The sequence below is a fragment of the Bubalus bubalis genome, chromosome 4 (genome assembly GCF_019923935.1).
Source record: "Bubalus bubalis isolate 160015118507 breed Murrah chromosome 4, NDDB_SH_1, whole genome shotgun sequence".
Classification (NCBI taxonomy): domain Eukaryota; kingdom Metazoa; phylum Chordata; class Mammalia; order Artiodactyla; family Bovidae; genus Bubalus; species Bubalus bubalis.
Window position 1 is genome coordinate 16,188,082 of NC_059160.1, and position 12,250 is coordinate 16,200,331.

Genomic DNA, 12,250 nt, shown 5'->3' on the forward strand with positions numbered 1-12,250 from the left:
ATAAATATAACCTATATAGGAATAACTATAAAGCCAAATTTTACAGATAATGAAACTAAGACTGTAAAGACTTGTGATTTTTCCCAAGGTCACAGCAAGGAAGTAGCAAAAGACACCTAAAAATAAAAATTTCAATTAAACATTTAAAGAGAAGATATGTATTTTTGGCTTGTAACTGTATCTTTTTAAAAGTGTCTGCTCTCTTAGAGGGAGACTCACAGACTTGGAAAACGGAACTCATAGTTGTCAGGGGAAGGGACAGTTAGGGACTTTAGGAAGGTCATGTACTCACTGCTATATTTAAAATGGATAACCAACAAAAACTTACTGTATAGCTCATGGAACTCTGCTCAATGTTATGTGCCAGCCTGGATGGGAGGGGGGTTTGAGGGAGAATGGATCCATGTATATGTACAGCTGAGTCCCTTCGCTGTTCACCTGAAACTATCACAACATTGTTAATCAGCCATACCCCAATACAAAATGTTGTTGGTGTAAAAAAAAATTTAATTTTTCTTTAGAGTGCTCTCTTTATCACATTTTGGGACTCTGTAATCAGCCTGTGTTAACCCAGGAGCAACAGTTGGCGGAATAAGGGTCTGAAAGGTGCAGATATGAACAGACCTAGTTGCTCTATGGGTTAGAGATGGATCATTTGAGAAACCTTGACTTTGGGGGCTGAGCTAGAGAAGCGGGAGCAAAATGGCAATAGTCACTGTAACAAGTCCTGGTTCTCCTGTTCTTCGCCTGTTTACAATAACTGGTACCCCTTTGGGCCTTGGTGTCTCCAACTGTCAGCCCTGCTTCTCCTGCCCTTAGTATAAGAAGCAAGTTTTAAGTGCTTTGAACTCCTTAGAGAAAAGCTTTAGAGAGAGAAATGGGCGTAGGGGGAGGAGGGCTGTTAATTTTAGCCTGGGGTTTCCCAGCTGGCACACTGTTTCCATCTTGAATCACTTCCACACCCTGAGCTCTGCCTGGGAGATCCCTCCTCCTGGGGGCTTACCCACTCCCTGGTTTGGTCTGAGCCACAATGGTAAGCATTCCAGAAAAATGCTTAAGAGAAGTCTGGCTTAGTCATTTAATGAACAGTTCAGGAGGCAAAGGAAGCATAGAGATGAGAGATGCTGGTCCCGGTAGGTACTGATGTGTGGACTCCAAGAACCAAAGGGGTAGTATGGCCACTCTTTGTATTCTTGGTCTGTGACTGAGCAGTGACTCTCTGCCATTTGCAGCCCTCCAGGACCTTCCCAGGCCCCATAGTTTCAGTTTCAACTCTACAAGAGAGAAAGTTAGGATTCTTCTCCAGGGCCTCTTCCTGGTTAGCTTGATAATGGGATGTAGTTTGGGATCATTCCTGAAGACAGGAATTCCTGGTGGCTCAGATGGTAAAGAATCTGCCTGCAGTGCAGGAGACCCATGTTCCATCCCTGGGTCAGGAGGATCCTCAGGTTGGGAAGATTCCCTGGAGAAGGGAATGGAAATCCACTCCAATGTTCTTGCCTGGAGAATTCCATGGACAGAGGAGCCTGGCGGGCTACCGTCCATGGGGTTGCAAAGAGTCAGACACGACTGAGCCACTAACATTCCTTAAGACAACTCAGAAGATCGAGACATCTTTCTCCTCTGTCCTTCCCCCACCATCTGATATTCCCTAAGGAGGGCATTTAGGGAGAAAGAACAGGTTAAGGATTTCCTGTGTCTTGCTGGTGTGTTTTAATTTATTTAAATTTAGAGAAACAGCAGTCTAATCAGGCGGTAATTAATTCACTCTTCATTAGGGGCCTTTATTCGTGCCTTCTGCATATGGATGAGCCTCGGGGTCACACTGTCCCTCTGAAGAGGAAGGTGGTAAGAGACAAGTGCTGTCCAGGCACTTCAGCTCTTCCCCTTTGGTGCCTCCTCTTCCCCCAACCCCGACCTAATAGGGACTAGATTCCTTAGGGGAAGGAAGAGAAAGGTCCTCTCCCGTCCTCCTTCTCCTCCTCCTCCACATTCCTTGGGTCCCTCCCTCGCTGCCCCAACCCATCCCAGCAGCACCTCTTCCTGCACTTCAGGTCCCATCCAGCCCTGTCCCATCCACCAGCTGCAGGCTGGAGTCTCTTCAGGTCCCACTGGATTGACTCTGAGCTCCTTCAGCAGTGTGTTTGCTTCGCGCTTCTGCTTTCAGTTGGTTCATCACTCCTTGGCCTGGCTCTGCTGCCTCTTTTTCTTAGGGAGTCTGACACCCTGAATCCACATACTGCTCCGATCCTGAGAAATACACTCCCTCCTCCCCGCGCTCACCGTTGTGTGCTGCGTAGACTCAGCCACACCTCACTGATGTTACACAGTAAAGCTCGCCAACCCCTAAAACACGCACCTATGGCCACATAGACACTCCTGATTTGAGCTGCAAAAGTAAATACGCAAAGGCCAGCAGAGGCCAGGGCAGCCCCCACTTACCTGTGATTGTCTCCTCTCCTTCCTGGAGCTCCCCCATTTCCAGGGAGCAAGTGGGGCACAGATGGGGGTGGGGGTGAGAAATGGGACCTGGATGGTTACCATGGCAACAAAGCCTAGCAACAACTGAGAGGCTGCTGTGTGGGCTTTTGCAGGGCTGTTACAAGAGCCAAACCTAGAATTGGGGGCTCAGAGGTGACTGATCCCAGCTGGGCAGCCTGTGTTCCCTCCTTCAAATACACCCCTCGATGCCACCCCCACACCCCAGCAGTGCCTCTTCAAGAGGGCAGAACAGGAAAAGCTAATGAGAGTTAACCACAGGGCTTCTGGGGGACAGCTGTGGGTGGGGGCAGGTTAGGGAGCAAGGCTGAAAATAAAGCAAGCAGGGCAGCCAGCCTCTCTCCTGCTGCTCCCTCTCGTCTTGTTTCCATTGCTCCATTTTTTCTTCTCCTTTTGCCCTTCACCCTCCATCTGCCTTATCAGCTCTCCTCTTCCTTTTCTGGCTGGCGCCATCGCCTGAGCTGCTACAGAAGTGTCCCTTTGCTTCGGCCTCCTTTCTCATGGTCTCTCTTGACCTTCGCTGGTAATTAACAAGCCACTCTTCCAGTTTGCTCCGGCTGCTCCTCATCAGGTCTGCTCCCGTCAGTGTCTGTTCCTTCAGCTCCATCCCATATCAAAGCCCCCAAACCCCAACTCCAGGTCAGAGCAGGCCAGGTCACTCGGGCCTGGAGGGTCACCCCTCCATCCTCCTTTTCCTCCCTTTTGGCTGCCCATAGCCTTTCCTCCTTTCCTCACTGCAGGGCTCATGAGGCAGAACCAGGGGACTCAGGTATCTTGCAAAGGCTTTATTTGAAAATTTTGAAACTTACATCCCACAAGAATTCAAGATTATCACCACAAGAAGAAAGAGATAATACAAAAATATATATCACAGCATAGGAGCCAGGTAAGAGAGGAAAGAAGGAAGGAAGGTGGGAAAGCCATGAGAAGTTGGGACAAACCTGAGGGGTGGAGGGGACAAAAGGCAGGAGAGTTGGAGGAACCAAGGAGGGAGGGAGGGGCAGGTTGGGAGGCAGAGCTCCTGATGGCCTTAAACCAGCTGGCCCCGGTCCCTGGCAGCCTAGGTGGAATTAGGGAGGCCCTCAGGGGGACTGGAAAGTGGAGGACTTGATTGGGGGGGACGATGGGGAGGAAAGGGGGCTCTGAGTTCCAGAGTGACACGCACAGACAGCCAGGACAGAAGAGACAGAAGGACTTGGGAGGCAGGGGAGGGCAAATGGGGGCCCCTTTCTCCTGCACTGCAGCAGGAGGCTCCCCAAAAGCCATCTCCCAGACAACAGAATTTAGCAGTGGGGCTGGGGAGGAGTTTTGGGGCCTCATGACTCCCCATTTCCACAGGGGAGTCCTTAGAGTGGGATGGGGGACATGGTAAAACCCACGACGTGGAGTGGGGTGGGACCGGGACAGATGGGGCCCAAAGAGCCCCCAGCTCATCTCCCACCCCCCTCCAGGGCAGCATGCAGGGGACACAGAAACTCCACCCGTGGGTGTTCACGAAGTGGAGTGTGAGCACGACATTTACAACATCACAACGAGGGGCCGGGAAATGCACATGAGAGGTACACCCACTGACCGCTGAGTGATGGGCTGAGCGCAGGACGAGGGAGGAGAGGAAGTGAAAAGTGTGAGACAAAAGGGAGGACACGGGGAGCCTCGGAGGGGGGATGTGGGTGGAGAGACTGGCTGTACAAGAGCGTGAGTGTGCGATGGCCTGAGAGGGAAGAGGTGAGTGTGCAAGGCTCGTGTGAGTGTGCCAGGGTGGGGACCGGGGGGCCAGAAGCCACAGATAAGTGAGGCCCCCACCTCAAGGAGGGTGAGCAGCTGGGCTTGCCTGTGGGCCAGCGAGTGTTCCCAAGGTATAAGCCCAGGCAGAGCCGCAGCGCCCACAGCCGCCGTGCCCTCAGCAGGATGGGGGCTATGCCGGGCCCTTGGCCCCCTGCCTGGAGGTGCCCCAACCTTGGGGGACATCACAGATTCACCAGGGGAATCCTAAGGGGAAAAGGGAAAGGGCACAGTCAGGAACCAAGGGGCAAGCCAGAATCAGGAGGGCAGTTCAAGAAATAAAAGGGATGGAGATTAAGGGGGCAAGGTGGAGTGAAATGGCAGCATGAAAACAGGACATAGATCTACAGGGAGACAGGTGGGGCCCCCCAGAGAGCAGAGGTCCAGTCTCCTGAGCGTGGGCCAGTCTGCCTCCTCCCCACCCACCCAGTGGGGAGCGCCCCACCCACTGCCACTGCCCGCCTCCCTGCCCTCTGCCCTGCCCTCACCGGTTCAGCTGGAAGGCTGGTGCCCCCTTGGGCTGGGGCATCCCGGGCCGGGGCCCCCCTCGGGGTTCCTCGTGGTCAGGGGTGGGGGTGGGCGAGTCTCCGAAGGCCCCCAGCACAGTGACCCCGGCTGGGGACAGGTCAGTCAGGGGCTGCTGGCTCTCCTCTTGCCTCAGGGCCCCTTGCTGCCCCGAGGGCCTGCGCCGTTTCTGACTGCGGTCCCAGCTGGTGACCCCAGAAGGAGAGAGGGTCTCACCCATTCAAGAAGTCCCCAGCCTGGGCCCCCTCGGGAGCTGGTCACCCCCCCAGGCACCCGCAGAATCTGACAGCAGAGAAACCAGCCTCTAATTGTTCCCTACGCCCCAGATCCTGAGACCCTGTCCACAAAACCACTTCCTGTCCCCGCGCCCCCAGGGGGGCTTGGGAATCTAAACCACCCTCCCACCTGGTCCAGAGCCACAGAATGGGCGCCCCCTCCCCATGGACACATAGAGTCCCCCACCACTGCCCCTACCCTCCCACACCCAGAGAGCCATTTCTCTCCGCAGCAGGTGCCTGGCAGGTTTAGTTCTAGTTCAAAGTCAGCTAATGACCTGGACACCTGAGTCTAATGAGTCTTGCAGTAAAGTGTGAAGGACTGAGTGACCTGGTATTAAGTGCATGCAAAAAGCTGGGATTTTCTCCCTCTTCCCTTTAAGGCGGCCTTAAGAAGGGCCCTGCAGAATGACAAGGGATGGCCACCCTAGCCCCCCAACTTGTGCTCACAATGATCTCCCTATCTCTCCCACTCTCCTTGTATTTCCCCAGCAGGAACCTGAGCTCATTTCTCACAGCTTCCCCTGCCCAGATCCTTCCTATCTTTCCCCAAGGTCTTGCCTTAATCCACCACTTCCTATTCCACCCCCAGCAAAACTGCCACCCAGGCTCCTTCCAGCCAAACATTCATGGGGATGTCAGCATCCCCTTCCTGCTGGCTTACCAGAACTTGAAGATAATGCCGGTGGCCACGAGGACAATGATGATGGAGATGGTAATTGTGACGTAGAGCTGAGGGTCCACACCTGCTTGGGGGCAGGGAAAAAGTCTTAGGGAGGCCTGGGGCCCGGGAAGCCAAGCGGGGTTGGGGGTGGGGTTAGGCTGTAGGTGCAGGAAGCTTGAGCAGTGTTGCCATTGGAAGCCACATCATCCAACTCTTTTTCTGCTTCTTTAGGGCCTCCCTGCTTTATTTTTATCACCAGCTTTCCCCAGAGTTTTCAGCTCTTTCCCTCCCAAATCTTTTTTCTCCACTTCCCCAAATCTTCTGTATATATGGGATGAGAAGGAGTTCCAAGGTCAGAGAGAACCTCTCAGAACCTCTCTCTCTCTGCACGGAAACTAGCGGGTGAAAATGTCCATCTCTGCCCTGGCCCCGCCCCCAAACCACTGGCCCTGTGTCTGCGTGCCCTGAGTTGAGGTGTCATCCTGAAGGGCCTTCCTCTGCCTGGACTACTCCCACTGTTTCCAGGGTCTGGCTCAAATGTCAATTCTTGGAAGGTGTCCTGATCCCCGGGCAGAAGTAGTCTCTCCCTTCTCTTTGCCTAAAAACATGCTGTGCACGCCTCTATTAGAGCATGTATTACTGTTGACTCATCCCCGAGGGTTTACGCGTCTGTTTTCACCAGTGGACCTGAGCTCCTCTGGGGCTCAGACACACCTTCCTCTCCGCCTCCTGTGCCAGCCCAGGGCCCGGCACACTTGTGGAAGGAGCTGATACACAGGACCCCTGTTGCTGCCCTGAGAGTCTTCAACCAGCGCCATCCATATCCCTTCCCAGCCTCTCCCGCTCACCTTCACCGCGGCCCCCGAACAGGAAGGGCCTCAGGGTGGCAGGTGCTTCTCCAAGGATGAGCCCATCTCCATCAGCCCGCATGGAGTCTGAGTTGGGGTGTGGAGTAGCCAGCCCGTGGGGGGCTGCAAAACCATAGTCCAGGGGCAGAAATCCAGGATTGGCAGAGTTGGGGTCCCCCCCATCCTCTCGAGACACCGTAGGGCCCCACACAATAGCCCAGGGGTACTGGGATGAGGGTGGACCCTCCTCAAAGCCTGATGGGGTGGCCGGGGGCGCGGTGCCTGGCAGGACTTGCCGACGTGATCTCAGGACCCGAGGGGATCGGCTTGGTGGAGGTGCCCGCTCCCACACACACACGTGGCGTGGGGCCGAGGGGCCTCCCCGGGCACAGGGGGGCCGGGCTGGGGCTGGTGGGGTTCGAGGGGAGGAGGAGGAACCTTGAGCAGGCGGTGGGAGGGGCAGCAACAGCAGTGGCCAGAGAGAGAGGAGATGGGACAGCAGCAATGCAGGCCTGCGGGAAGGGAGAGCGAGCGATGAGTCCGAGGCCATCTTGGGCTGCCTCCTTCCTCTGTACAAAAAGTGGCTGCGGGAAGACATGTCTCACTTCCCATCTTCCAAGGGTCGAGCCCTCAGGATGAAAAGCCCTGGGTGGGCCTAGGAGGGAAAGGGCCAAAACCCCAGGAAATGTGACCTCTAAGCTCCCTCCAAACTTACCGCATCCTGGACTCCATGTCCGAGATCCTCAGCGGTGACTCAGATTTTCAGCCTTTACTGGGGGAGAGAGGGGTTGTCACATCCCAAGCTTGCCCTGAGGACCTCCCCAGCTCATCCATCCTCCCCGTTCACCTCCATCTCCCCTCCCAGCTGCAGCTGCCATCTATGCTGCCACCACTCAGGACCCTCAGTTGCCTAGCACTGTCCTGGGGAGGGCAAACTCCAGACCAGTCCCCTGTCTAGCCCCAAGTCCCTATCTGCAACTTCCCGGGTCCCTGTTACTTCCCCACCCCAGGGTCTACTCTCACTTCTCTGGCTTCCTTCCTTCTCACTTCCTCTGCCCACAGCTCCTAGCTTTTCTTGGATCTTAATTTAGAGCCAAGAACCTTGTGATTCCTTGAGCACCTACCGCGAGGGAGGGCGTCTGAGAGGGGGAGGGAAGAGGAAGTCAATCAGATTAAGTGTGTGAACGTGTAGGGCTGCACAGAGGGGAGCATCCCAGACTGCCCACCCCACTTGTCCTCCGAGGCTTTTCTCTGAGGAGTGAATGGCCCCAGGAATCTGCATCTTCAGGAGCAGAGGAAACGGAGATGGAGGGATGGAAGGAAAGAGACAAGAAAGGGAGAGGTGGGTGGGAGAAAACTACAGAATGTAATTTTTGCTCAGTGTTCAGTCATCCAAACGCATAGGTGCCCTCTGAGAAGAAGAGTTGGGGAGAAGCCGGACCCTCAAATGTCACTCTCCGGGGTAAAGAGTCTGGGAGAATCATCGGGATGGAGGGTTCTGAAAGAGGAGGACACGTTCTCAGAGTCGAGGGTGGCAGACCCAGGGGGAGGCAGCAGGCTCCCCAGTGAATGAGGATGTGACATTCAGTATCCTCTGGTTTCTGGGTCCAGATCTGGATATGAAGCGCTCTCGGAGAATAACAGGGAGTAAGGTGGGAGAGTCTGGGGAAGGGACTGGGAAAGTGGGCTGTGGAGAGAGCTGTGAAGAGGTGATGGGCTGAGAGACGGAAGGCTGGTGAGGCGTGAGAAAGGAGAAAGGTGAAGAGGAAGAGGTGAGGGGGGCTGGTCCCTGAAAGAATGGACTGGGGTGGGGGGCGCGCACAAAAGATGGACAGCTGTAGGATGCTGAGCATAAGAGGAAAGGTCAGGGAGGGAAACTGAGAGGGTTCCGGGGTCGCAGGAGCCGGGGAGAAGGAGGAAAGAAAGGTCCAGGCAGGACGGGAAGTGGAGACCGCGGAAGGAGAGGGGAGAAGAGGGACGGAGGAGACCAGGGATGGGGAGGAAGAAAGGGGGGAGGAGACGACAAGGTACCGAGGACAGAATGAGACAAGGAAGGGACTGGGGAACAGCAAAGATGGAGGAGTTGGAAATTGTCTCATCCAACGTAAAAAGACACGGAGCTACGGAGAGAGGCAGGGAAGGGGGCCTGGTGGGAAGACACGAAAGGAAGCCAGGAAGAGAGCGAGGCTGCGGGGACCGAGGAAGGAGTGGAAGCCGGTGGAGTGGAGAGGGGTTCCCAGGGGCAGCTGTGGCCAGCTGACGCCGGGACCCACTCGCCTCTCCTGCCTGTGCATCCCCCCGCCCCAACCAACGTCAACTCCAGTCCCCGGACCCCGCACCCCTTAGTCACCCCCTCCAGGAAGCCCGCAGTCGCCCGGCTGGCGCGCCACCCCCACCCTCCCCTCGCTCCTCACCGACCTGTTGTGCGCAGGAGACGAGCTGGGGGTGGGGCGGGAGTCTGGGGCTGGGGGAGCAGGGCCCATCCCCAGCGCGGCCGCGAGCCCACCCTTCCCGAAGGCCCGCGCTCCCTGGACCCCGCTGGAAATCGACGAGTGGGGTGGGGGTTGGGGGGTGTGGAAACGAGGACCAGGAGGTTGGCGAGGGGATCCGTGGGAGGGAGCGCCGAGAGCAGAAAAGGAAGCCGAGGCAGGAGGATGCGAGGGGCCGAGCCAAAGGCGGGATGCAGGCAGCCGCCGGGACCGCTGCGCAGGAGGGCAGGACAGAGTCGGGACCCGCGGTGGGATGCGGAGCGCGGCGGGCGAGGCGAGCTTCTGGGCTGGAGGCTCGAGCCGGGCGGGGGTCCGCGCCGGGAGGGTTAGGGGGCGAAGGGCGCGGAGTCGGGGAGGGCAGGGCCGGGCTCCCTCGGGTGGGGATGTGGGGGGCCCTCTCGCTCACCTGCATGCCTGGCGCGGCGGCGCGACGGCTGCGGGCGCTCGGGGCTGCGCGGGCCTGGGGGGTCGCGGGAACGCGTGGGGCACGGGGCATGGTCGGGGGGTTCTGCGGGATACGGGGTGCAGGAGAGGGTGGGGGGCTAGCGCCCGGGGCGCGGGGCGGCGGCGGCGGCGGCGGGAGATGCTCGGCTCGGCTCGGGCTGCGCTCGGCTCGGCTGGGCTCGGCGCGGCAGCTCGGAGCGCGCGGTCCCCGCCTCTCCTCCTCCCTCCGCTCGGTTTAACCCTCCCGCTGCCGCGCCTCGAAAGTCGCGCCTGGCCGCGTCCCAGGTGGAGGATGGGAGAGGGCAGCGGAGGGTGAACGACCGTCCGATTCCTAGGGTTCCGGGGGCGGGCTTCTCCACCCTCACCCCAACTCCGTGGACACCAGTGAGTTTCTGAGATTCTGAGTCACCCGAAGCTCTGGGTTCCTATCTGTTTCGCCTCTGCTGGGGGATGAGGTGGGATGAGGGTGGGTGTGATGTTCTCGCACCATCCTCGGATTATCACAACAGCTGGATCCCCTGATTCCATTCTGGCCCAGCTGCAGTGTAGCCTTCCCAGAGCAACCCAAACGATCTTTCAAATAAGTGGACCGAGTTGCATTACTCAGCTTTTCTAGCACTTAGAGTATCCCAGCTCCTTACTGTGCCTTAGGAGGCCGCGCATAACCTGGCCCCCCAGGGAGCTCCCCATTCGCTCTTCATGTCCCAGCCACACTGGACCTGATCTACGTTCCTAGAATCAGAGGAGGTGAGCTTGCCTCAGGGCCTTGGCACTTGCTGTTCCCACTGCCTTGACCGTTTTCCCCTGGCTTCTTTCAGTGATTCACTCATTTCATTAAAATTTCCCTTAGTTCCTATGTCACCTCCTCTAGGAGGCCTTTCCTAACCCCTCTAGCTAAATGGGCTTCCCCAGCCCCTAATCTCACCCTGTCCTACCCTTCCTGTGTCTTTCAGGTTACCCTATTTTATTTGAGTTGTGAGCAGACACCATGCCTTCTAGTTTCCTTTCATTCCCACTGGCTTTTCCTTCTCCGTCTTCTGCTCGACCTCTAAATGTTAGAGCTTCCTAGGGCTTAGTCCTTGGCCCCTTCTCGTTCCACATTCTCTGTCCAGTGATGTCATCCAGTCCCAGGGCTTAAATACTATGTAAATGTCAGCGAGTCCTAAATTTATATCCAACGCTCCAGACTCATTTATCCAACAGCCTACTTGACATCTCCACTTGGATGTCTAATAGCCATGCAAAGCTCATGTGGCTAAAATAGATGTCTTGAATTACCCTCGGCCCCGGTCAGTCCATTTCTCTCTTAGCAGTGTTCCCCATCCTGGAATACGATGGTTTCCACTTTTCAGGCTAAAAACCTAGGAAACATCCTCCCCACCTTTTCCTTTTCGCTCTGATTCCCACCCTGTATCTAATTTACCAGCAAGTTTTGTGAGCTATACTTCCAAAATATACCACGAATCCATCTCCTTTTCTCCGTCATTGTTTTTTGGTCACGCTGAGTGTCATGTGGGATCTTAGAACCCAGACCCCCTGCAGTGGAAGCACAGAGTCTTAACCACTGGACCACCAGGGAAATCCACTCTATCGTTGCTGCTGTCACCCTGGTCCAAGCCATCTGCTCTCTCTGAAATAATGAAGTGATTACCTAGCTGGCTCCTTGCTTCTGCCTCTGCCCTTTACAAACTAGTCTTCACAATATCGAGTCATGTTTTGAAAAATCTAAATTATATCATTCTCTTGCCTGCTTGGGCTTCCCTGATGGCTCAGATGGTAAAGAATCTGCCTGCAATGCGGGAGACCCAGGTTTGATCCCTGGGTGGGTAAGATCCCCTGGAGAAGGGAATGGCAGCCCACTCCAGTATGCTTGCCTGGAGAATTCCATGGACATATGAGCCTGGTGGGCTACAGTCCATGGGGTCACAAAGAGTCAGACACAGCAGAGCGACTAACGCCTGCCTGCTTAAAACATCTGAGGGGCTTTTCATTGTACTTAGAGTAAAATCTGAATTCGTTGTTAGGAGAGGCCCGCCCATTAGTATTCCTCAATATTCAAACGATGTACCAGATCAGACTTCTAAAAAGTTCTAAACATCTGAAATTATCCTCTTGACACCCCTGTACTTTTCATTCCAACTTCCTGGAATCCTTTGCCCACCCCCATCCCCCATCTTCCTCTTATTGGGTCCCTCTTGTCATTCAGCCACCCACTCCGTCTCATCAGAAGGTTTCACAGTCTTTCCGACTCATCACTCTCTGAAATGATCTTGTATTTGTTTCCTGTTTATTATCCGCCCCCACCCCACCCTCTATGCACTGCAGAACAAAGACCTCATTTGCCTTGTTCATCAGTATCCTTCTTCAGTGCCTGGCGCATAGTAGATGCTCAATATCTGTTGCTTAGTGAACTTCACCTGGGACTCCTGCCCACTCATCCTCTCCCCTGCTTTTCACCTGCCTTTTCTGTCTATCTGCCTGCCCTCTCTGATCTCTGCCCTGTGGTGAATGCTCTAAGTCAAGTCTCTGCTTGCACTCCCACCCCTCTAGATTCTCACCCCTCATCCCCTGCCTTATTACTATTATTAACCTGACACGCTCGCCTCCCGGAAGGAAACCTACTGTTCTGATCAGCATCTGCAGGGACTGCCCTCCTGCTCATCTGTCCCCGACAGCCCTTCATTCTGAGATCAGAAGTCAGTGAGTGAGCCCTCCTCCTAGTGT

General features: G+C 55.7%; 1 protein-coding gene and 1 long non-coding RNA gene across 3 annotated transcripts in view; one reads left to right on the plus strand and one right to left on the minus strand.

Moving 5' to 3' along the window:
- LOC112584471 overlaps positions 1–4,926 on the plus strand; it is a 6,654-nt gene extending 1,728 nt beyond the window's left edge. Inside the window, exons 2-3 of the long non-coding RNA XR_006550365.2 lie at positions 1,779–1,848; positions 3,240–4,926. This is a non-coding gene — a long non-coding RNA (uncharacterized LOC112584471). The remainder of the gene's footprint in view (positions 1–1,778; positions 1,849–3,239) is intronic.
- On the minus strand, positions 4,347–9,951 carry LOC102411202 (PILR alpha associated neural protein). Of its 2 annotated transcripts, XM_044941008.2 has the most exons (7): positions 9,489–9,948; positions 7,309–7,365; positions 7,032–7,105; positions 6,594–6,716; positions 5,746–5,827; positions 4,770–4,991; positions 4,347–4,488 (listed from the first exon to the last, which is right to left on the minus strand). In XM_044941008.2, exons 2-7 carry the CDS (start codon positions 7,323–7,325, stop codon positions 4,467–4,469), a joined length of 540 nt encoding a protein of 179 aa, XP_044796943.1. In that variant the 5' UTR covers positions 7,326–7,365; positions 9,489–9,948; the 3' UTR covers positions 4,347–4,466. The 2 variants fall into 2 exon arrangements, with proteins under 2 accessions (XP_044796943.1, XP_006065891.1); XM_006065829.4 differs by having other exon boundaries at positions 6,594–7,105; positions 9,489–9,951.
- Between the last annotated feature and the right edge of the window lie 2,299 nt (positions 9,952–12,250).

What these genes read in the sequence shown, in the direction of transcription:
- LOC102411202 (XM_006065829.4), bottom strand. An exon ending in GTTCGGGGGCCGCGGTGAAG is followed by an intron (nt 5,828 to 6,593) that starts GTGAGCGGGAGA and finishes GCCCCCAAGCAG; the next exon opens with GTGTGGACCCTCAGCTCTAC. An exon ending in CCAGCCTTCCAGCTGAACCG is followed by an intron (nt 4,489 to 4,769) that starts GTGAGGGCAGGG and finishes TTTTCCCCTTAG; the next exon opens with GATTCCCCTGGTGAATCTGT.